The sequence below is a fragment of the Bombus vosnesenskii genome, unplaced genomic scaffold (genome assembly GCF_011952255.1).
Source record: "Bombus vosnesenskii isolate JDL3184/JDL3185 unplaced genomic scaffold, Bvos_JDL3184-5_v1.1 scf7180000013270, whole genome shotgun sequence".
Lineage (NCBI taxonomy): Eukaryota > Metazoa > Arthropoda > Insecta > Hymenoptera > Apidae > Bombus > Bombus vosnesenskii.
Genome location: NW_022882928.1, coordinates 287936 through 310595, shown reverse-complemented (window position 1 = coordinate 310595; position 22660 = coordinate 287936). Strand labels below are relative to the sequence as shown.

Sequence of the window (22660 nt, the reverse complement as noted above, 5' to 3'; positions counted from 1 at the left end):
TAAAAATTTCGAAAAAGAAAAAGAGAAAAATTGATTTGTGTTGAATGATCCGATATAGTTCGAATTTAGTACATACGTATCAAATTGCAATAAAACATTTTTGGCAAAAACATTTCGATTATCTTTACTTACCTCTGTTAAACCGTGTGATTGCAGCAAGAGATTAATGAGTTTAGTGTCCGTTTGAAAAATTTTGTAGGTCATATGCAATTTCTTCGCGGGTGGTTCTTCCGGGGAACTTGCTAATGCAGAGCATCTAAAGAATAATAAAAAATAACATACATTATATATTCTGCGACAAATATTACATATTACATACAAAAAATGCAATATAAAGAGATTTTTTACTCACTTGAAACGCAAAATAGACTTGTTACCACTTGGTCCACTTAATAACCATTCGTTGTGTTGCGGAATTGCGTCTTTCGTTGTGCTGCAAAGTATTTCACAAGTTATTGCACACAGCGTAACTTAACAAATGTACTCCGTTTAGCAATTTAGCGCGCGATAATCAAAATATTTGAAAGGGCGGATACTGGAACTCGCAAAAATTTCATTCTTGCAATGCAGCGCCATCAAAGTTATCGGATGTCGGTAAAAAAGAAACCATATGATCTACATATATATTTCAATACGCTTGAAATTTTTCATATTCCAATCTGATTTTCCGCAAACTATATTAATGGATATTTTAATACGTTCTTTCGCAATTATTTATTTCATTCGAAAATAATTCGCTCTTATTTAAAGATATTTAATCATTATACATGATGTTTTGAAAAAAATTGACGTCTTTTTTAATAAAACGAAATTTGAGCATTTAGGTAACTTACCTTTCCATCGTTTCCAATTTGTGCGGCTTATGTACAAGAGGCTCCAAGGTCTCCTCGCTGCTGTTCGATAATTGTGACATACCGGAAAGACTGGAAGATGACATTAATTCTTTCGGTCGTTTCCCTTCCAGTTTTCCAGTGGTATTGGTCTTCATTTGAGACAGCATAATTTATCTGCAATGTTACAATAACGATCTGTTTCATTCTCAATCGTAAACTTGGCGAGGGTAAAATTGAATAGAAAACTTTCTCGACGACGCGTCGCAGCGGATAATGTCAGTCTCGTTAGTGACATGTAAAAAGATAACGTGTTTAGCGTTAACGATAGAGCACTAGCGTAGCCATAGTTTGCGGTTTTCTCATTGTTTCGTTCAGGGGGATTTGCAAACGTGTTACCACCGCGTATTGACAGAAACGTCGATAACTTGCATCGAAACGAGTACGAAAGCCAACGGGACAAACTTTTACGGTCTGGCGTTAGCTAACATTCAATAAGTCGGCGGAATAAATAGACATACGAGTCGAAAGGGCGACTGTGGTGCACATAGAAGTATAAATAGTTTATTCACCTTATTCTGTAAGATTTATCGGAGGAATAAGCTTATCGTACGAAATAGGCTCGTGCAGGCTGATCCTAACGCGACAACGTGAAAGATTGTTCTTTAGTATGTAGGCTGTCACGCGAATTTTATATATTTTGCCCCGAGAGTCACAACAGATCGAGATATGCTGCAGCATAACATTCTACAGGATACTATAGATATTATGTTTGCGCGCTTTTTTCTTGACAATGTTATCCATGTCATTCACATTGTTCGGAATTTGTTAATCTATTTAGTTTCTTTTTATCATTCTGGAAAATTTAGTAACGTACGTCACCTATAACCGCCGTGGCAGTAGACAAGTTAATAAAGAATTACGCATATTATATCGATCCGTGTATAGTTACGTGCTTATAGACAAACGATCGATTTTTCAGTGCTGCGTTATCCTGCATTTTGCTCTTCTGCCGCTGGAATGTTAATGGGCAACAAATATAACCGCGACGTGGTTGCACCTTGAATCTTGCCAGACTTACTAAGTTTATATAGGTAATCGGATCAAGGTGCGCTATGAAAGAAAATTAAAAATTAAACGACTCGAGCGTATTCGACGTTGCGACTATTTGGCAAGTTGCATGACTTGGATGTTATTCTCGTAATTACGCCACGGAAATAACTTGTGTTCGAAGACCACGTCGAAGATATTCTAAATAGCATTGACGTTACATGTCTGAAATGTCGAACGCCACATCGACCGGTCCGATTGATCTTTCTTCGAATATAAAATACGTCCACCGTTTTATAAACGAGCTTGTTTATTATTTAACGAGCCGAGATGTTTCTTTGAATAACTCCCGCCTCTTTGCTTCTCTTCATTCTACTTCTCTGAACAGTCTGTAGCACAATGATACAAGAACGTTCAAAATCGCTTTATTATGCGACCGCGACCTTGAGGAATCTCGAGTTTGCGAGTCGTTGAACTCGTTTCGAAACCGGTTGCAATTACGCCGGATAAAAAATGTAAATGAGATAAAAAATGAAATTGTTCTTAAAATCTACTCTACTACGCTCTATATTAAATTATTTTTTTTTTTTTTTTTAGCAAGTTTTAGTTATTTCCAACTTTTTGTTTATTTTTGCGCTTTAGAAATCTCTATAAGGATTCCATAATGCAGCAAAAAAGAAAAAAGATAATAGTATTGTAAAAAGGGCGTTATCGTTAAATGGATATTTTTCAAATATGCACAGTGTACACGTTTGTTTCGTGCATTACGTACGCATGATACGTAGCCATTAGAAGCACGCACGTACTCGTAGGTGCTTACCGAAAAAAGCAGAATTTATCGTGTGGTTACGGTACCCCTTGCTATTAACCGGAATGAAAAGCAGGTGACAGAGGAATGGCCGGTGCATGAGTCACTATCATGATTTTCGTGATCGTTGTGATATGCATAACAACGAGGGCGGAGTTATATTCGTATGCAGGTTCGTTTATTTCGTTCAAATTAACAGAGATCATTTACATAAGAGCATCCCCGCGTTTGCTTATTTTTGACAAAATCGATATGATTATGAGATTCGATTTCAATCATTATAACCCGAATTAAATTGAATTTTTTCAATCTTTATCCTCAGACTCTCTAACTTCAGATTCCATAGAAAGACGGCAAATGTACTACACATGCAATTTCCGATTCGTCATGTAGAAGCAAAAATCAGCAGTAAAAAGAGCCAGAAGATTTGTCGATTCGTTGCCAAAAGTTCGCTTGTCGCGTGGCAAGTGCAACGGACGCGAGAGAAAAAAGGAAATGTGATATTTGCAGCCAAGAGTTCGATAAGTGTCGAACAACGGCAAATATCGTTCAACGAGGACAAAACAAAAGCGTCGGGCTGGATTTGACAGATGTCAAAATTTCTAGTCTTTTCACACGACATCTTTAACGCGGTAACACTCGTGCAGCAAAAATTAGCAATAAACGAAGACCATCGATCATCGAGCCCAGAGAAATTATTCACGACATCCTATCGAGAGACAATGTGAGAACACGCGCGCGTACCAATGCCAGAGATGGAAACGCAACGAGAATGGACGAACTTGCAATTACTCCAGAGCCCATTAGGAAGCGTGCCAGAATTGGTAACAAGTGCGATGCGCAGACTGTGGTTCCGACATCGTTTTCGATCGCAAGAATCTCATCCTTACCGGTCGAAATCATCTTGCAAATATTCTCCTATCTCTCCTGCAAGGAGCTTTACGCCGTTAGTCAAGTGTCCGTGCTCTTCAACCGGCTCGCTTACGACCCGTTTCTATGGCGAACTTACGAGGTACGATAATCGACCTAATCCTTTCTAAACACAGCAATATATAAGCTACGCTGGTATATACATATACACGGTCGCGTTAACGCTATAACGAGGAACTGAATAATCTAACCATAAAAATAAAAGTGCAATAAGTAAAAGTGTAGATCTCTTCTAGATAGCTTAGTCTCTTTCAATGCTAGTACTCCATGCAATTATACGTATATGTGTATGTATTATTTATTGCAGCGTAGGTTATCATTTGTTATAATTTGTCAACTATACGCTGTATATTGCTGGCTGGTTTACACTTTCTTCTACCTTATTTTTATTTCTTTCCTATCCTCAAAGACTAATTAGCTTAAGTTCATACAGCTAATTGAGTTTACATTTACCTATATGCTTAATCTTACGTTTACTTTATTAAATTTACGTTCACTTAGCTTATATAACTAATAGTGGACACGTATGTTATGGAACATTTATCTGCAGAATGTTTATTTACTATACCTACTTCTTGTATTTATTAAAAATATTATGAAGTAATAACCATCTGTGTGTAACTCATATATTATATCACTTAGATTTGCATCTATTTGATACTATATGTGTATGTAAGCAAACGTGTGTCCAGTGTTATTCTGTGCCCCTGAATTTATTTCACTCATTTCTGTAGAATGCTCTTATTTTCATTGTTTCTTGTGTGCAGTAAAATAGTCTTCTGGCATCGTCTTCACTTTGTACTGCCAATATCTCTTCCACTGTTTCTTTTTCTTATAAATGCACTGCTCTTATTTGTTCATACAAAGGGTATTCTAATAATATTTGCTCTATGTTTTATGCTTTGTCCCTGTTGCACAATGTGCATATTTCCTGCTTCTTTATTGTTTGATTTTACTCTCTTCTTCTTTGTGTGATATATTTTCTTTCACAGTTATTGGTTCCCTGTATTTCCAATAGTTCCCTATTGTGTGATATGTATTCTTTAGTATCCTGATTTAGTAAAAAAAAAATTCGCGTTTCTATCCCTTCAGATATCTTCTTATCCATTTTTAGACACTTCATCCCTAAAAAGCGTGGGACACAGAAGAAGTTTAAGGAAGGCGAGAAGGTTAAAAGTCGGAGAGTCCACCAAGAGAAACCTACGAATGGAAAGAAGCATTTGTTCTATTTCTGTTTTTTATTCTTAGATCTCTATCTTTATTCCCAGGTGACAAGCAACGAACAAGACACGGCCGAGGTGATCAAGGAGCTGAAGAGGATGCCGCTGCTGAAGAAGTTCAGCATAAGCGTGAGACCAGATTGCGACGAGATCCTGCGGCAACTCTCGCTGACGAACAAAAACTTGGAGGAACTGCACATTTCTAATTGCACAGGTTCTATTCGGTCTATGCATCGTCGTCAGCTTTTCTCTCCTAATTAAGTTTCTTTCTCCTTTCTTCCTTCGACGTGGTCTAGTATCGACAGAGCTGGGAAGAGACAGAGAACCTTTGGCTCGAGTTCAAAAAACTCTGCCCGACTGAAATCTTTTTACCTCGTTTTTCATCCCTTTTCGTCTTCCTGCTTCTCGATTTTCCCTCTTCTTTCTTCTCGTTTCTCCTCAAATATGCCGAGTCCGCCGTTCTAAAAAACGGCAAACACGATAAAAGAGAAATATACGAACGTAAAATGGAATCAAGGAGAGAGAGAAAATAGTTTGGCCACTCGTCAAACAAGAAACAGAACGCGGTCCTCTGTTGTTACCATTTCTCCTAATGGCGCATCACTTCTTCGGTCTTCTTTCGCCGCGTTTCTCTCTGCGAAACTTTGCTTTCGTACCTCTTTTGTCGTGCATTTCGTTGGCCCTTTTTATACGTCTTCGTGCGCCAACAATGCCGCCACGCAGTCACAAAGGGGCAGAAAATTTCTATCGATTTGCGGGCTCTGCTCGTGTATGATTCACGGATAGGATGCGCCGTTTGACCTGGCAACCGTGTTTACCACGGCTTTGACGTAATTAGTATTCCGAACACGTTCCGTTGCATTGGCCTGCAGTGCAGGAAAAAGGACGAACTCGAAACTATCATTTAAATCACACTCTTCCATTTTTTCCTCCATTGAGGCGCGTTAAATTGCCCCGATCAATAAGGAGCGATTGACTCGAAGTCATCATTGTCGGAAGATCTGCATGAATTCCTCTCACGAGCGAAGCAACGCAGAATGCAATTCACGTTTTTCGCAATCAGTTTCTTTCGACATTCCATCCACTACCACCACCACACCGGTCGTATTTTATTTGCGATACTGCGACGATAAGTTTCTAGGCAACAACATAAACGCGACAGTATTTGCATTCAATTTTAATGGTTAACGATGCCGGGTGCGAAAATACAGCCAGTTCGTTTTGCATACATCTCCATACTGACGTACGAACAAACGAACGAACGAACAACTTCCGCGAGAAAATTAGCAGAAAAAATGCACAGTGGAGTACTTTATCCAAGGAGGTTGGTAAAAGTCTATCTATAGGTAATAAAACATACTTATTTCATAGAATTTCTTCTAATTCCCTCTATTCTCTATTTTACGAGAGCTCTACATCGTGTAAAACACAGAATCCAAATTAAAATAAAGGAATTTGGATCAGCTAACATAAGTTAAACTCGTATAGATCAATTACGGTCTAACAGTACCAATTGAGGATTAATGATGTTCACTGTAAATCGTACGATAACTACGACAAAAAAGAATTCGTCCGGTTGTCAAAATCGCGATAGCGTCGCTATCTCTGAACCGATGATAGAGTAAAAGAAATATTCTGCTGCAGGTTCCACGTCGAAATTGTACCTACGCTCGGGATACCTGATCCGCATACTGGAGAGGTGCCGTAATTTGCACACGATCAATATACTAGGCAGCAGATTCCGCGGCCAGAAGTTCTATCAACTGCTGGGCGACATGGGGCCGCAGCTGAGGTCTGTCTACGCGCCAGCCACGAAATCCCAATTCTACACGTTCATCAAGTTCGCGAAACAGATCAGCGAGACCGATCGCTTGACAATCGCCTCCATGTTCTACATCAACACGAAAAGTTGGGCGCCCTTGTACTACTTTGTCACGAAAGGAGCGGATCGGGTTTGCACGGCTCTGATCAGCTATCTTCACAACGACATCCTGCTGAGCGACGCGAATCGATCGATTCATAAACTCTCTATCACCGAGCGTAGAAACACCTGACTAACAAGAATAGTTTTAGATCGAATCTATCGTTCTGTGCCACGAATCGTACGTTCGAGCAACGATACACAATGGAACGATAAAGATACGATAAAGTGAGAGAACACGTACACGTGATTTTGCGATATTCGGCAGCGAATATAATAAGCGTCACGTCGTTGTATCGTACAAATACATGTGTACATAAATGTGTACCCTTGTGTTCTGTTTTATACATTTTCTTTCACTTTAATCGTTCTTACGATCTAGAGCTGCAGAGTAATCACGAGGCGATCTATGTGGGTCGATCCGTACGCGAATGCTAGCCGACACGAGTGCAAGCTTCCGTGAGCTTTAAACGGGAAATCAAATGGAAAGCCTGGGGCGGTAATACGAGGCTAATGAGTTCTGAATGACGGGCTAGACGTTTTGTCAATAATAACACGACCCGCTTGATTCCAACCAATTTACAACGAAAGCAAAGTAAAAATTCAGGTGAACATGTCACGCGAGAAAAAAAAGAGAGCTCCCTCGACGATGCTTCTCTCGGGGAAAGAACAACTCGTCGCTAATAAATCTCGACAGATCGAATGACTGCCTGGCTGAATGAACGACTCCCAAGCGGCGACTCCCAAGCGAAGGAAAAAATATTCCGTTCTCGTTCAGGCGTGTTTCTATAGTTGCGAGTCTATTCAATTAAGTGGATTGTTAACGGCGCGAGAAGCTCGATTAATGGGCGTCGTTAATCTCAATTTTCGACGGGTAATTAAAATCAAACTTTGGCGAAATTCGCGAGACACGCGATCGACCACGGCCATCTCGTCGATCGATTTTCATTACGCAAACGGGATAACAAGTTCCGCTAAAATGTTGGCGATCTTGGTTCGTCGACCCGGACGCTTCCTGTTCTATAATCATTTGCATAGAGCCAGCTAGCATGTCCGCTAATAGTCACGGTTTATCGGACGAGTGTTCGCGCGTTCGACAATAATATTTTACAGGTAATTTGCGGATGTTCCGGCACGTTTTCACGACGCGAGCTAGGAAACACGCGGCTCCTGCGGGTAGCAATTTCTTAACAATAACGACCGTGAACGTAGACTTCCGTTTATTAACAGCAACCAGCCGAGCTATTTTTGTAAGCTCAACTTACGCCAACGAACGATTAAATGTCCCATTATTATACGATTTTTTGTTTCGTCGAGCGAGAGAATGATTCGCGAAACAAGAATTCTTTTGAATATTTTTGTTTCCATATCCTGTATCTGGGTCGAAGTTAATTTTCTGCTTTCTTTCTTAATTTAATTTCCATTGAACTACGGTCGTCTTGCTCTGTAATTTGCTAAGTAACGATATTAGTGAATTGGTAAACGACAAACTATGTATATAGGTTACGCCGCACTTCTGTTGCTCGATTCTACGTCCAATTTAATAAGAACGCTTAGCTATATCTCTGTCTCAGTAAAAGTAAACGTTAATATTCTATTAGCAAAAATAACTCGCTTATTATTAGTAATTGCAAGGTATCAAAAAATCTGATACTAGTCCTATTCGTGGTTCTAATGTAAAATTTCCTCTTGAATGGGCAAACGGTCCGGTGGGAAGCGAGAGGGCCGAGTGCCTTGTCGAAAGAGAGAAAAAAAAAACAGCTCGTAGCGTAAAATTATTTTTGTACGATTGTGCGCAATAAATCGGTCTCATTGTGAAACGCGGTATATTCCGAGGAAAAGCACGTAACAACTGACCAGCTAAATGAACTGCGGTTGAGTCTTAATCCGCCTCGCACTTGCCGTTAACGCTTGCCTCGCATTCAGAAACGAGAACAAAGAAAAGGCAGACGTATCGATTGGGCTTGTTTTCGATTTCCGGCGTGCACACGGGAACGCGAATGGCACGCGTATTGTTCGCATACAGAGGATCGCGGATCAGGAAGTGGTTTCGTTCGTTAAAACGCATACGACTTTCCTTGACTTTTCTCCGGCTATTCACGCAACCGTGCACGCATCGAAATCGTTAACGAGCCGCGAACAGTTATGAACAGCCGATGTTTACGTAAGTCGGAGCACGCGGAATCCTCCGTTTCGTTTCGCACCAAAAAGAAGATCCAGCCGGCGAAACGAACGTGAAAATTCGAATTATCACGAAACACGCTAACAGTCAATTAGAAATTCTAATCCGCCGCTCTTATATTTATTAAATGATAAAATAAGCCACGAAAGTTTGCAATAGATAATACGACGTACGCGTGTGTGATTGTACGCGCGTGTACGTATCTTTGCTCGTACGGTAGTTGATACGAGACTGCCAGAATGCGATATTACCGTGTATCATATCAATGGTCATCGATAACAGATCTCAATATCGTTTCGAATGATCGTGATACGATTAATTACTCCTCTTTTTTCGTACAAAGGTACTAATTCTCGTTTGCCCATACGACAATTAAAGTGTGCTAGTATTATAAGTTAAATTATGTCACAATAAAGACGTGCCTTCGAAGAGACGTTTATTCGTACCTTTTCTTCCTTCCATCCATCAAGCTTATGTGCAAATTTTAAGCCAGACCTTTCGAAGCCTGCTGTGTCCTTGAGGTTATTTATTATGTTCGGTACTTTGAATATCCTATCTCTACTCGACCTACGGTAGAAATCTCTGTATAATACATACCCCGTTAATCTGACGGTCTTTTTCATTCGAAGGTCCTTGCGCTCCAATAAATTCGGATCGGCCAAGATCCGCAGTGCCACCTTTTCGGATAAAGTAAATAAGGGAGGAAGTGTAGGTCGAGCGTAGCGCACTTTCCAACATTCGAATCGATAAAGGCGTGACCCAAAAATGTACCTTCCCGAAGGAAAATGGGTAACGCGTGTTTAAACGTTGGACGAATGACGCAATTAGCGAGTAATTAAATTGCAAGGTGCGAGTTCCTACTTTACTTGGTAACGAACGCGGTAACACCGAGGGCAGACACGCCTGTCCAACGTACGAGTGAAAATGAACGTGGAAAGTGGAGCTTGCGTTTGACATCGCTTGCGTTAGTAGGAAATCTACGTCATTTTTCTGTACCGCGTCTGAATTATGCGAAAAGAAAAAAACGAGTTTTGCATGTTTTCGCAGCATAGCCTTTCGGTTTCGCCGTTTGCCAGGTCTGCAGTGCGCCTTGGCTGCTCGTCGAAAGCTTGTCGGTTCAACTGGGGAAAAAGTAAGCCGCGCCGAGATACGGTAACCTTCGCCATATAACGACATCTGGAATTAACCCTTTCGAAATTAACGGGACTACGTCCCAAGGTAACTTTCGCGAAGATACGTGTACACTATCGTTCAAAAGTATCCGGACGCCTACCTTTGACAAGATGTGTTTTAATTGCAAATACGAAGGTTACAAATATTTTTGCAATAAAACGCTTATCACGCGACTAAGCTGATTTTCAGAAGCTGATGCGTGATAATAAAAACACGTTTGTAATCGTGGAATCTTGTAGGACTATTGGGTCGCCCGGAAAGTTCGTTCCGATTTATATGGGGGTCATCCCATAAGTTCGTGCCGACTTTTGTGTATACATCTCGTGTGTCGATTTATAAACATACGGCGATAAGGGACCAATGCACTTGAGCTTAGCTGATCGAGAACAGGCTAGAGCAGATTTTCGTGGGTATAAGATCGTAATATAGCGAACACAGTGACTTCTGACAGTAAAAAATCATGAGTGCGTATCCATTTTCGACATCTCATGTTATATGAATTTCGGAAAGGAAGTTCTGCAACAATTGCCACGGAAAACACATGTGCTGTTTACGGAGAAAATGCGCTTTCATCTCGCACCTGTAGGAAGTGGTTCCAACGTTTTAGAGCTGGGAATTTCTGTTTAGAAGACGAGGAACGCTCAGGGCGTCCTCCTCGGACAGACGAAGATAAAATTCGGGATCTTGTTGAAAAATCACGAAGTTTGACAGTTCAAGAGATGTGAAATGTTCTGAAAATACCTAAGACAACGATTCATAGGTGTTTAAAAAAAATAACATATATAACCGCTCGAAAAACGGCACGAACTTATGGGATGACCTGATATTTCCATTCGTTTACTGAGTCATATAGGTGCCATTTTATTGCACAAGATTTCCCCATCTTTCGCGCAACTTGAATATTCCATGCTTGCAAAACCTCTCAGGTTTTTCGGTGAGAAACTTTTCAACCTGATCTCTCACGTCGACCAAATTCCTTAAAAATCGAAACGAACTTTCCGAGCAACCCGATATTTTGGTACCTCGAACGGTTTCAAATATCAAACTACGACTTCTATTAATATTCCGCCAGATATTTCATATTAGTAATATCATTGATTCTCCTGAGGATTACAAGTTACTGGCTGAGATTCCCAAAGCCGGAGATTTTCCCAAATTTCTGTCCATCTGCTTATCCAGGCACTCGCAGCGTGGAAACTTTGACCGATTTTGTTGTACACAACCTCGTTGTATCTTACGTACGTAGAAGCTGACCTATCTGGCAAACCGAGAAGCTTGTTTATAGCCTGGCTATTGAAATTCGACGATTGTTTGCCTTTTCAATCGAAGCGCAACGAGATCGTTGTATGAAAAAGCGAAACACGCGATACCTAACTAGGGTACGATACGTGAATAAAAAAAAAAAGTATTCCTTCAAATCACGTAACGAGATGGAATTATAGTAAAAACGATTACGCGATTCACTGATCATTCTTTGAAACAGAATCTTCATTGAGTGGATGTAATTACATCTAAAATGTAGTAGGCGAGGAAGGATTAGCTGTGGGCATTGGTTGGTCGAGCTGCAGATGCTTGCGGGAAGCAGCATTAATCAAATCAGTGAATGTCGTGCCGCGCTACTATTAAATCGACGTTTTACAGGCTGATCAATCGGATCAGACTCTTTAAAGATGGCCAGCCAGCCGGAACGATCGATTCCACGATTTCCAAGGATCGAACTGGCAATCATTTCCGGCACGATATGCTTCTGTAAAAATGACGACGATTCTGGATTGGAAGGCAGGGCTCGTTGTAAAGAACTTACGATCTAACCAGCCGCGATTCTGTCGTAATTTCGAGCGACTATTATGTGAATCATCGATTTCCTATGGCTCGGTATAGATAGGAGCGATCGAAGCCTTTGACGCTTTTTGTCAAAGCTACTATGCATTGGCCAATCTGTCGATTATTATTTGCGACGATAAAATCTAGATGCCTGGCATTTTTTATAATATTTTTCAATAGCTTCTTTCCTTTGTCATCTTCCCTTTGTTCCAGCTTTACGTTGAACGTATCGATTCAATTTTTCCACTGCTATCGTTTGACTGCCTTAGAGGCCATCTCTTGAAAGAATTCATTAATACATAAGTACGCGAATAATTTTGGATTGTCAAAAGAAGAAAAGAAAAGAACGAATTATTTAGTCGCGTGACTTTGCCCGCTAGATAATTCCAAATTGCCAGGTGAATTTAAAAAACAGTGTTTGCGATATCACCCTCTTTCCCGCTTCTCGTTTATGCAGTCGATCGATGCGCCTTCCGAATGGCTCAACCAGTCCTCAAAAGCCACGCATTCGAAAGAACAAATATGAAGAGTGCAGCAAAATGGATAAAATATTATCTAACAGAATCGCTTTCATCGTGGCATTAATGGATCGATTGCGAAAATGACTGGATTTCGCCGTGTATAAAGGAGAGAGAAAACGCAAGCGTAAGAAAAGGCAATTGACGATTCAATATCGAAGCTTTCATCGCATCGTTCACGCGATAATTACCTCCCAATAAAAGAAGATATCGAAGAATTGCTTCCTATTTGCTCTGCGAGTTATCTATCTGACAAATCAATTAGCGTGAAAATCAACAGAAGAAGAAAGTGTTTCTACCTTGATACGTTTGATCGGCACCTTTCACAACGGCACTTCGAACAGCACACTATCGATCACACGCGAAATAGAGGAGTATCACGATCGCAAGACGGCACACAGGTAGCCGGTTTCAAGCTTACGGGTTATCTATGCAAATGCGATGCATCCTGAACGCGGTGCTCGTGATCACGGCAAGTCGCACGATATAGACATAATCCTCCCACTCATTCACCAGACCGCCAACAGGTATTTCCGATGGCTCCTTGGTCGAATAACAGAGTAGCTTGCAAACCGGGAACCGTGTAAACGGCCTTTGCCAGCCGGCTCCTTACTGTTTCGGCCATCGACTGGTCCGGAAGTAACCAACGGTACCCCCCTGTTTCGTTGCATCATCGATCCGGGGACATCGTGAAACTATGCTTTTCACGCTGGACAATTAACTGTACACCCTGTACCGTTCCTCTCTATATGAATTTTGCTAAAGCAATGGAAAAGCTGTGAATCGCTAGCGGTACAAGACTACTGCTATTTATTATACTTTATAAATCATTGCGTTCTGACTTGAGCGTTGTAGCAACTTAGGTGTACCTTTTCGAGCCACGAAGACACATCGTGACAGAGGACAAAGTTACTACACTGATTTTTAGCTCGTCAGTCGAGGAGAAGCAGTTATTCGAAAGTGTCCTTGTAACGTGATTATCCTCCATCGACCGTGTGCGTTAGGCAGGCGAAGAGGAACGTAGGTGTCACCGACCCATAAACAATAGAAAAACCAAGGGGCTCTAAGGAACATCCTGCAGGCCATCGAAACAACAATAAAGAGAGTATTTCAGTGTCAGAAAACAATAACAGCATGACCATCTCTGACCTGGGCCCCGGCGACGTCCCTATCGTAGGACCCAAACCCATAGTGTATATAAACCTTGCTAAAACTAGCTGCCGACATTCTCTGTTATAACACTATGAACCGTCACTCTATTGCATTCGTACAATAAATTTTACTACTATGTCCAAAGTTCAATTCTTTATTTTATTTACGAAACGTTGCAACTATCACCGGTGAACTGTCAATTTCGTGATTTCTTGTGTCTCTTACGTGACACAGGGATTGAAATTTGATCGATTTGAAAAGCCTTCTCTCGTTATAGGTAAACAGAGGATTAACTTATCAGTCGGCGAAAAGCTTCTATAAATAGAAGGAGAAGGCAGTTCTTCGAATAAAAACGTCATTTTGCCAACAGCTTTGTTCACCTTGCGTAGCTATTGAAACGATGTTTAGAACTCGCAGAGTCGTAGTTGGAACGTGTTTGTACGAGCGTGTTTGAATTGGAAGAGAATGTTGTCCTTTTTTTCCCTTGCAGACCGAGTGTTTTCTGCTTTTTATGCCAACGGGTGATACCTGATATTTTTAAGTCTAACGACCTACGAAGTTCTTCTGTGTAGTAACGTATATTACCAAGGTACGTACCGTCGTTTTTCGTGATTAACCGACTGAATTTCTGACACTGTCTCGCCATGCGTATCCGACGTCACACGATCATAACTTATTCCTCTACGGATACCTTGAATCACAAAGACGATCGTATCGATCGTTTGATAAAAATTATTTCGCAGACATATCGCTCGAACATACACAGACGTAGAAAGAAACGGACCAAGGTCCATATCGGAATTGATCGTGTCGGTGTGCCGTGTCAGATATATCTACACGATTAAATAACAGAAATCGAAATAGCCATCGGAATAATTCCATACTTTGCAAAGTATGGAAGCAAAATCGTTGTTTTCGATATACCAGAGATTACCGCGCTAATCAACTTGTTCTGCATTGATAAATTTATGCAGACAAATCGTGTACTTTTTGCGACACCGAACGCTAGTTACGTATTTAGACGACGAATCTACGAAATTGATAAAGAGCGAAACTAAATCAGCCTCGCGTCTTCCGAGACAATATCCGTGGATGATATACACGAATTAAATTAGCAAAATTAGCACGAACAGAAAACGACTACATATATCTGCATGTTCGTGCGATAACCATCTCGGAAGTAACTTTCTTCTCATTATCCTCGCTGGATCATATCTAATTGCAAGTGTGGAACGGGTTTCGCGTGGAAATGGAAGAAAAAGTAAATCAACTTATCGCGACGAAAGGAAAAATAAAAGTGAACCCTCTTTCTCTCTCGTTCGCTCGTCTTTCGCATCAGAGAATCAGTGCCAAAAAGAAATCTTTAATCGTTCCAAACTGCTCGTTATGCCTTCTGTTTCTATGCTAGCTACGTTTATTGAAATTCAGTTTACATCAACTAGGTGGAACGCGTTACGCCACTTGTACGTTCTCGCAAGCCATGATTAAGAGAAATCATGCTCCCTATTACCCTATAGAATAGCCGCTCTCTATATAAACGAAAAACTCTGCGTGCTATCGGCCTACTCGTTAAAATGCGCTTAAAACGGCATCGTGTTGGCCCAATGAGCGACAACAAATCGTTTTCCAGAAAACTATATACCATCCGTACGTCAGCATCGTTAAACCTTATATACATAAAATACATGCATAGAATACAGGTATATCTTGAATTCTATGAAGAATTCTTGATGTACGCTTTGGAGATTTACAGGGATATGAAAGAAACGACATATTTAGAGGTGTTTAACTGAGGGAAAAAAGGCACGGTACGTCGGGTTCCCTTAAGTATTTAAGGTAAAGGTAAACGAGGTACCGTGCTGCTTCAGGCCAATTTACCTTTGTCGTTGCGAAATTTTGGCAGGACAACTACCTGCAGTGGTATACGTCAAAGTAGCGGAAATTTTCCATCGTCTTCCGTCTACGAGTAAATCGTTTAAAAGCTTTCCTTTCGATTTGTTATAGAAATGCAAACGGTTTCGGCATTCAACGTTTTGCGCAATAAAAATCTTTGTAGGACAATCGACTGGCAGTTGTAATACGATTTCGTAATGCAATGAAACTTTTTAAAACTCTCGCCCTCTGCCTCTCTCTCTCTCTAAGAATTTCGTCCCTTCCCTTTTCCATCCTTTAGCGATGAAATCAACGCGAAAGAATAATTGTCACGTTATCGATATCGTCGTCGATTTCCCTATTTTTTGGGTCATTTTCAATTACCTCTTTCTATCGCTGTCGAATTTCTTAAGTTTAAGATACGAAAGAATTAAAGGATTTACAGCAACAAAGAAGGAAGCTGTAATATCTAGATTTTATTTATTGGAATAGAAAGAAAGGTAAAGTATACAATACATTTTGCATCCAAAAGTGTAGAAATTTATTACCATGAATTACGTAGCGCGTTTAAAAAAGCGATTTGATTTTTATTGATTTCAAGTTGGTTTTATTGGTTTACTGAAATTACTGGAGAATGAAGCTGCCTTCTGTAATTGCAACGATCCCTTCAATTGTTATCGATATGCGACAAAACGGATCTCTCTCATGCAACACGATTTCCATTAATTCGCAGTTACACAAATAACAAGCGAAATAAAACCTTGTTGCGCGCAAACGATCGTTTCGCGACGTTTCGCTTCAATTAGAATCGCTTAACTGCACGAACAGAGATTAGCCTATCCTCTAACGGCGAATATTCGTCAAGATTCGCTAACAATCGGCGTCAGACGCCTAACTCGACGCGCGTTTGTCGTTTCAGTCGGTTGCAAACGTAACTGACGGCGGTTTCGCGAAGGGTTTCCTCGCGGCGAACCTTCACGGATACACTCAATTGTGTCAGTCGTTTTCTGACAACCAAAAAGAGGGAAAAGAACGTGATGGGATATTAGTAACGTTGCCTCGGTAATACGGAGTTTCACCATTCCGAATTATGTTCTTTCTGTTCTGGTTACGACGCCGACACGATTTTCTCTTTTAACTATTGCACACTAGCGATTCAAGATAGGACTGTTGCCAGTATGTACATCTCATCTTAATCATATTTCTTACGCTATTAATGCAACACGATAGAAACGGCACGCGCACTACAGATTTAAAAGCACGTCAGACAAAGTACGGGTATAAAGACTCGATGCGTCACTGTCTTGGGAAAAGATTTTTCTTCGAATCGAGATTTTAGTTTATATTTATTTGATGTATGATAGTTTAGAGATATTTTCATGTGTACTTCCTTCTTTTATACAAGACCCTCGAATTTGATAAATGCGTTTGATTTATTTCCACCATTTAATAATTCAACGTTATTGCTATGTTTCCAAAATCTAGTTATTTGTTTCAGAAGTAAATAGACTATAATTTATCTACAGTATGATCGTTAGTAACTTCAAAGTTCCAGGTAGAAATGTATCGCCTTATTTCGACAAAATTTACGAAAATTATTAAAAGAAACCCATGTGATAGGACGAAAATAGATCGGCGTAAAAATAAACGATACTTTCGAACAGGGAAAAGGAAAGAAGCGAGTATCGTTGTTTGAAATTTAAACATTATATATCGTAATGTTTAATGTCGGCATTGCATATAGTAAGGTGAAGAATTATTCTGCAGCTCCAAAAATCCCCAAGATGGCCAAAAACCAAAAATTCATTGAAAACTAAGAACGCTCGTTATCCTATTTGCAATTTGTTCGATTTAATATCGTAGGTCGACTTAACAATATGTAACGATACGAAACGAAGAAAGACTTATGTCAAAATAAACAGGATCGGACGAAAACAAAAAATATAAAACCGACCAATGGTCCATAAACTCAGCTGAGAGGAAAAAGGATGCTTGTCACCCTGGCAGACGACGTGCTGTCCGCGTGCTCGACAAACACTATAAGATACGTGTATTTCAAAATATTGTATGACAGTACTCACTAGCATTCGTAAGGACGGCTACTTTTCGATGAACTTCTGTATGAATAACACATTACTATCAACGATTCACTTCAAATTATATCGGGATAAAGAGAAAACTTCGACAAACCGCAGCCATACCGTATGGCAGCACGACGAAGACTGCCTCTATCAACCGAAACACGAACTAATGTAAGTACATGCTCGAACAGAAGTTTCCACCTGATCGAAAAGTGTAGCCCCGCCTTTCGACCTGCCTGTACTTAAGGATTGGACATAGAATTTTGGTATATAATGTAATGATCTATAATATTAATTAATATTGGCCATTTGCTATATCATAACAATGAAAATGAAATTACTACAAATTTTCTATACTTATGAAATATTATTTATTTTGAAAAATCTAGCTATGTATAAATAAATGGTCAGTCTTTAACAATTTTTTATGAGAGATCATTTCGCCCTTTTGGCATATTTGTCTTCTAATTCATGCAGTTTAGAATCAAGTTCTGCCATAGAATATGTCTGAAATGTTTTTTCGTAATGAGTAGTTTTTGGAAATTAAATTATATGACTTAAAAGATATCACTTACCCTTTTCCTGACTGGTTTAAATGTTCCTTTGAGGTTGTTCATATCTTCCGCTTTCTGCAAACAATAATTAATGTTGGAGAATCAATAATACTGAACGTTAAATCGAATTTAATATTTCATTAAACTTTTACCCAAAGATCCTTGTATTCGGGAGATATGCCTTCTAAGTATAATATTCGATCTTCGATATTTTTGAGTCTTTCATATACATCTTTGGGAACAGGTCGATTTATTCCAAGAATTTTTTCGGTGGTTGAGATTCTTTCATCCAATACGGACGAGTAATTATTATTTGTTTGGGTCGGTCCCGACATCGTAGCTTTATGTAAAGCATGTTGATCGACTGTTTGAGGTCCCCATGCATTGAGTACTCTATGTACTATAAAAATTTATGTTTAAATATTTCATCATTTATCAGTACATTACTACCTTGATCTACCTTTAACATGACTTTTAGAATCTTTTCTCCTAATAAGAATGGCATCTACCCTCGCACATGAATTATCATTCTCATCATTTTGATCCCTACAATATATTATCATTAAATTACAACTATCGTAAATCGCTTACTATTACGTGTTTTTTCGTGAATGTCTTATTGACTAACCTTTGACAACAAAATTCTTGTACGTTAACAATGTTTACTTGTTGACGTTTTCTTTCAATGAAAGCTGATATTCTGTGATTCAGTTCAGCCGGGGTAGCACGAATCTGAACAAGATTTGGATCAATTATTACATCATCCTCTTCTTTTTCTACTTCTTCGCCATCATATTCTATTACAGTTTCTACTGTGTCATTTACTACTGTAATATTTTCTGATTCTTCTACATCAATCATATCATGAACTACACAAAAAACAGTCACAAAATGGGTTAATGGTTGTAAAATCATAAAACTATGATTAACGATTTGTTAATATTCACATATATTTACTATATAATCTTTTTCAAATTTTTTACCATTCTACAATATATTACATGAATATAATATATATTAATTTTATATAACTGAATAGATACATTAAAAATTTCGTAAAATTATGTAATTGTACTCAATGATTTCTATATGTTACAATTCTCTGTCTTTCTATAAAATTAAGGTATCGTATAAAAATATTATTTACTATTTGACCAGGTACACTCCTTATTTTCTTTCCATTGAACTTCTTGAGTATCATATACCTCTTTCTTCCAAATTGGAACTGATGTTTTCAATGAATTAATAGCATATTCAATAGCTTTTAATGATTCTTCCCTATGAGGAGAAGAAATAGCAATTACTACGCTCGCTTTGGATACTGGTACCTCCCCTAGACGATGATATATAGCAATATGATAAACATTCCATTGAGAACGAATTTTTGAACATATGTTTTTCATTTCTTTTAAAGCCATTGGTTCGTATGCTTCATACTCCAATCTTAAAACCTTGAAGTCATAAGTATATGAGTAAACATATCTTTACATTTGTAATTATAATTTTAATGGATAAATACCTTCTTATTATCAAAATTGTCACGAGTAATGCCAACAAAACTTGATACAGCCCCACAATTAGGAGCTGTTACTAAATCAATTATGTGTCCAACATTTAACTCTTCTTGTTGCAATTTGACGATATCTTTTGCAGTACTCATTCTAACCTAAAAATACCGCATTCATATTGTAAAACATTTTATTATTAATTCATAATGACGTATTAGCTGATTAAAATATTCATATTAGAAACAAGACAAACCTCCACTAAGTGGTGGAATAACAGCAACTTCGTCTTTTTCTGAAAGTACTAGTGTCGTGTCTGAAGCAACAAATTCTTCGTTCACTGCTAAAACTGATGTATCACGAATGCTTTCTAATTTAAATTGGCTTATTATTTTATCTAATAAGTCAACATATAATAATTTTTGAGGAACGGTAATGTAACATTCTTTTTTCCCCGTTAACTCTCTTGCTTTGGCAAAAAAATAAACCTTCACTTGTATTTCAGCAACACTGTTATCCATTACGAAGTACATGCACACAATAGCAGCGCAAACTCACAAAATACTTCAACATTTTTATCGCAAGACATATAATTATCAATATGTCGAATCAAGTTATGTAATTAAATAATCATCCAAAGATAATAGGCCCGTTATCTGAAACTCAGAACAAGGTTATATTTTTCTTGAACTGCATCATCTTGGACTACATTAATCAAACTAGTGTCCATGTGTGTTGTGGAAAACATATTAAAAAATTTTTATAATAAAATTAATAATAAGTCACGAATAGAAGTAAACAATTAATTATTAGCTGATATTGTTAAATGTTTTAATACTTCTTATAATAAATTACACACTTGACTGCGCTATAAGCATATAGTCTAAGCCATTCACTTTTAAGCGGTAGAATATAAAATAATTGAATTTGTAATTGTAGTCAAAATAAAAACATATTTACGAATGCGAATTATCATTTTTGATATAAAAAGAGATTATATGACTCCTAAGTACACTATGCTTATATATATATATTACAGCTTCCAAAAAACTTGATAGAACGAAGGTATTCTATAGATCGACTTCAAGTACCTTGTATGATATTAAGGTCAACCGAGAAATGAGGTCAACGTAGCAAGGAATCGTACTGTTCCGCTTGCATAATATTCGATGCACAAAAACTAATACATATATTTGTTGGATTATTTCTACAACTCATATTTAGGGAATATGTTAATCAAGGATTACTTAATTTGAATATTTTGTAAAAATTGTAATAATATAAATGTAATTGTGAGTTTCAGAATATGTGGAAAATCTAATCTGGTAATTATTAGAGATGAGAAACTTTATAGGATGCAGAAGTAGCTATTTTATAAGTAATGTATTAACAGCGGTGACGATGTGTCAGTAAGCAATAACCTTGGATAAGCATTTAAATGTATGCATCGCGCGTGCAGCACAATGTGCGCGCACGCTTAAGTATAGATGGACAGCCTGCTAACCCAAAGTCTAAAAGAGTGTAGGGATTTAGCTCATTCATTCGAGTTGCTGTGGAACAAGGACTTTATTTTTAAGGAACTTATTCCTTTAACAGTTAAGTAACGCTCCTAAGACTTACTTAAGCGTCACAATCGAAAATCACATAACACGATAAACCGGTTATAGCAATAGTTATACATATGTTTATTTAGAGATGCTACCTCATTCGAACGCTGGATATGTGACGTAATAAGGGAAAAAATTCCGTGAGTGTTACTTAACGTGATCAGTTCTAAAGGATCAAACTTTTCAATTTTGGGGTAGAAAAATTATTATTGAAATTTTTTAATCAGTTTTTAGTAATTAACGTAATGAATAATGCAACCAAAATAAATACACAATTAGATTCGCGCTTGGTAATATAATTATGCATATAACAATGTAACTATTGTAATGTGAATTTCACGTAGAAGTTTAGAATGATTTAGTAGCGAAACATACGGTGTGTCGTATGAGAGAGAAGTGCAATCGAGCGAGGTCGTACAGTGATTATATATTGAGTAACGCTACTAGTGCTACTAGTCCCATCGCTCGAAAAATTCATGACAACATATGTGTTACATGCACCTACATAATTGGATCGGAGGGACAGTTGTGAGAGTCATACACGCGAACACAACAACCAACGTGTTCGCGCCTTTAGTTAAAGCAAATAGAAGAAGCCGAACAGGAGTATCACGAGAGACAGACAAATTTCACTTCATTTCATTTCTGATGATATAACAGATGATATAAAGATCCCGAAATGCAATCCGAAGGTTTAAATAGTAGCCAGGAGCCACCTCGTGGCTTAAGAACAACATTTTCAAAGGAAGAATAATCCCGCTATTCACGAATTGTCGCTCTTGTCGTTTCAACGATGAGCTGATTCATTACTAGTAACAGCATTGCGACATGCGACTATGACTGAAAGCGTTTGTGTATATAGCATTGTTCACTCATGGATTTATACGATTAGTTTGTAATGCGAAACAAATTTTTATCTACGTATTTACGTATCGTCTGATATCACTGCAACTTTGAACTTTGCCTCTCTTGATAATGAATCGTTTTAGTTGAAAAGAAAAAAGGGAATATGTATTTTTGGAAAGCAATTTTTTAAGGGGAATCGTTTTAGATACGATTTACAGTGTGCCAGCAATGCCGTTTCAGTCACATGTGCGCGCAATCGGTATTAGAAAACAATACCCACGAGTTTCAACGATGACTGCATTGTTTCTGCCCATTGCAAAAAATCTATTATGGTATAATGGACGTTATTTTGATCATGCATATTGATAATGTAATAACATTGTCAGTCTCTTCCGTTTTAATATATGTCGATAAAATATCGTGATTTTTTTTAAATTATTAATGTGAGATAATAACAAGAAGAGTGATATTTTTTAATCGATTATTTTTGCAAATTATTTACTCAAATCTCTACTGCGAAATTTAAAATAATATGAATTATATTTTTGAACACGTAATTCATTACAAGCCCATAGGGCACACTATCT

At 38.3% G+C, this 22660-nt stretch overlaps 4 protein-coding genes across 8 annotated transcripts in view; 1 reads left to right on the top strand and 3 right to left on the bottom strand.

Moving 5' to 3' along the window:
* LOC117231058 (tubulin polyglutamylase TTLL5) overlaps positions 1-17720 on the bottom strand; it is a 35479-nt gene extending 17759 nt beyond the window's left edge. The window contains exons 1-4 of one of the 5 annotated variants that reach the window (XM_033489113.1): positions 17562-17720; positions 834-1028; positions 353-433; positions 133-256 (exon numbers count right to left, since the gene is read on the bottom strand). In XM_033489113.1, the coding sequence (XP_033345004.1) occupies positions 133-256; positions 353-433; positions 834-1000 (372 nt within the window). In that variant the 5' untranslated portion in view covers positions 1001-1028; positions 17562-17720. Of the gene's footprint in view, positions 1-132; positions 257-352; positions 434-833; positions 1029-12755; positions 12879-17561 lie in introns of those variants that run through there. The other 4 variants (XM_033489112.1, XM_033489115.1, XM_033489114.1 and 1 more) reach the window with 4 other exon arrangements.
* Positions 2461-9357, top strand: LOC117231067. The gene is made up of 3 exons (XM_033489134.1): positions 2461-3700; positions 4887-5052; positions 6483-9357. Exons 1-3 carry the CDS (start codon positions 3461-3463, stop codon positions 6890-6892), a joined length of 816 nt encoding a protein of 271 aa, XP_033345025.1. The 5' UTR covers positions 2461-3460; the 3' UTR covers positions 6893-9357.
* Positions 17721-17835: 115 nt separating the features above from the next.
* Positions 17836-20154, bottom strand: LOC117231066 (molybdopterin synthase catalytic subunit). Its single transcript, XM_033489133.1, has 8 exons — positions 19877-20154; positions 19635-19781; positions 19263-19566; positions 18744-18984; positions 18576-18661; positions 18268-18515; positions 18137-18190; positions 17836-18068 (listed from the first exon to the last, which is right to left on the bottom strand). Exons 2-8 carry the CDS (start codon positions 19773-19775, stop codon positions 17997-17999), a joined length of 1146 nt encoding a protein of 381 aa, XP_033345024.1. The 5' UTR covers positions 19776-19781; positions 19877-20154; the 3' UTR covers positions 17836-17996.
* Positions 19860-20183, bottom strand: LOC117231103 (molybdopterin synthase sulfur carrier subunit). The gene has a single exon (XM_033489201.1). It carries the CDS (start codon positions 20151-20153, stop codon positions 19860-19862), a length of 294 nt encoding a protein of 97 aa, XP_033345092.1. The 5' UTR covers positions 20154-20183.
* Positions 20184-22660: the final 2477 nt, after the last annotated feature.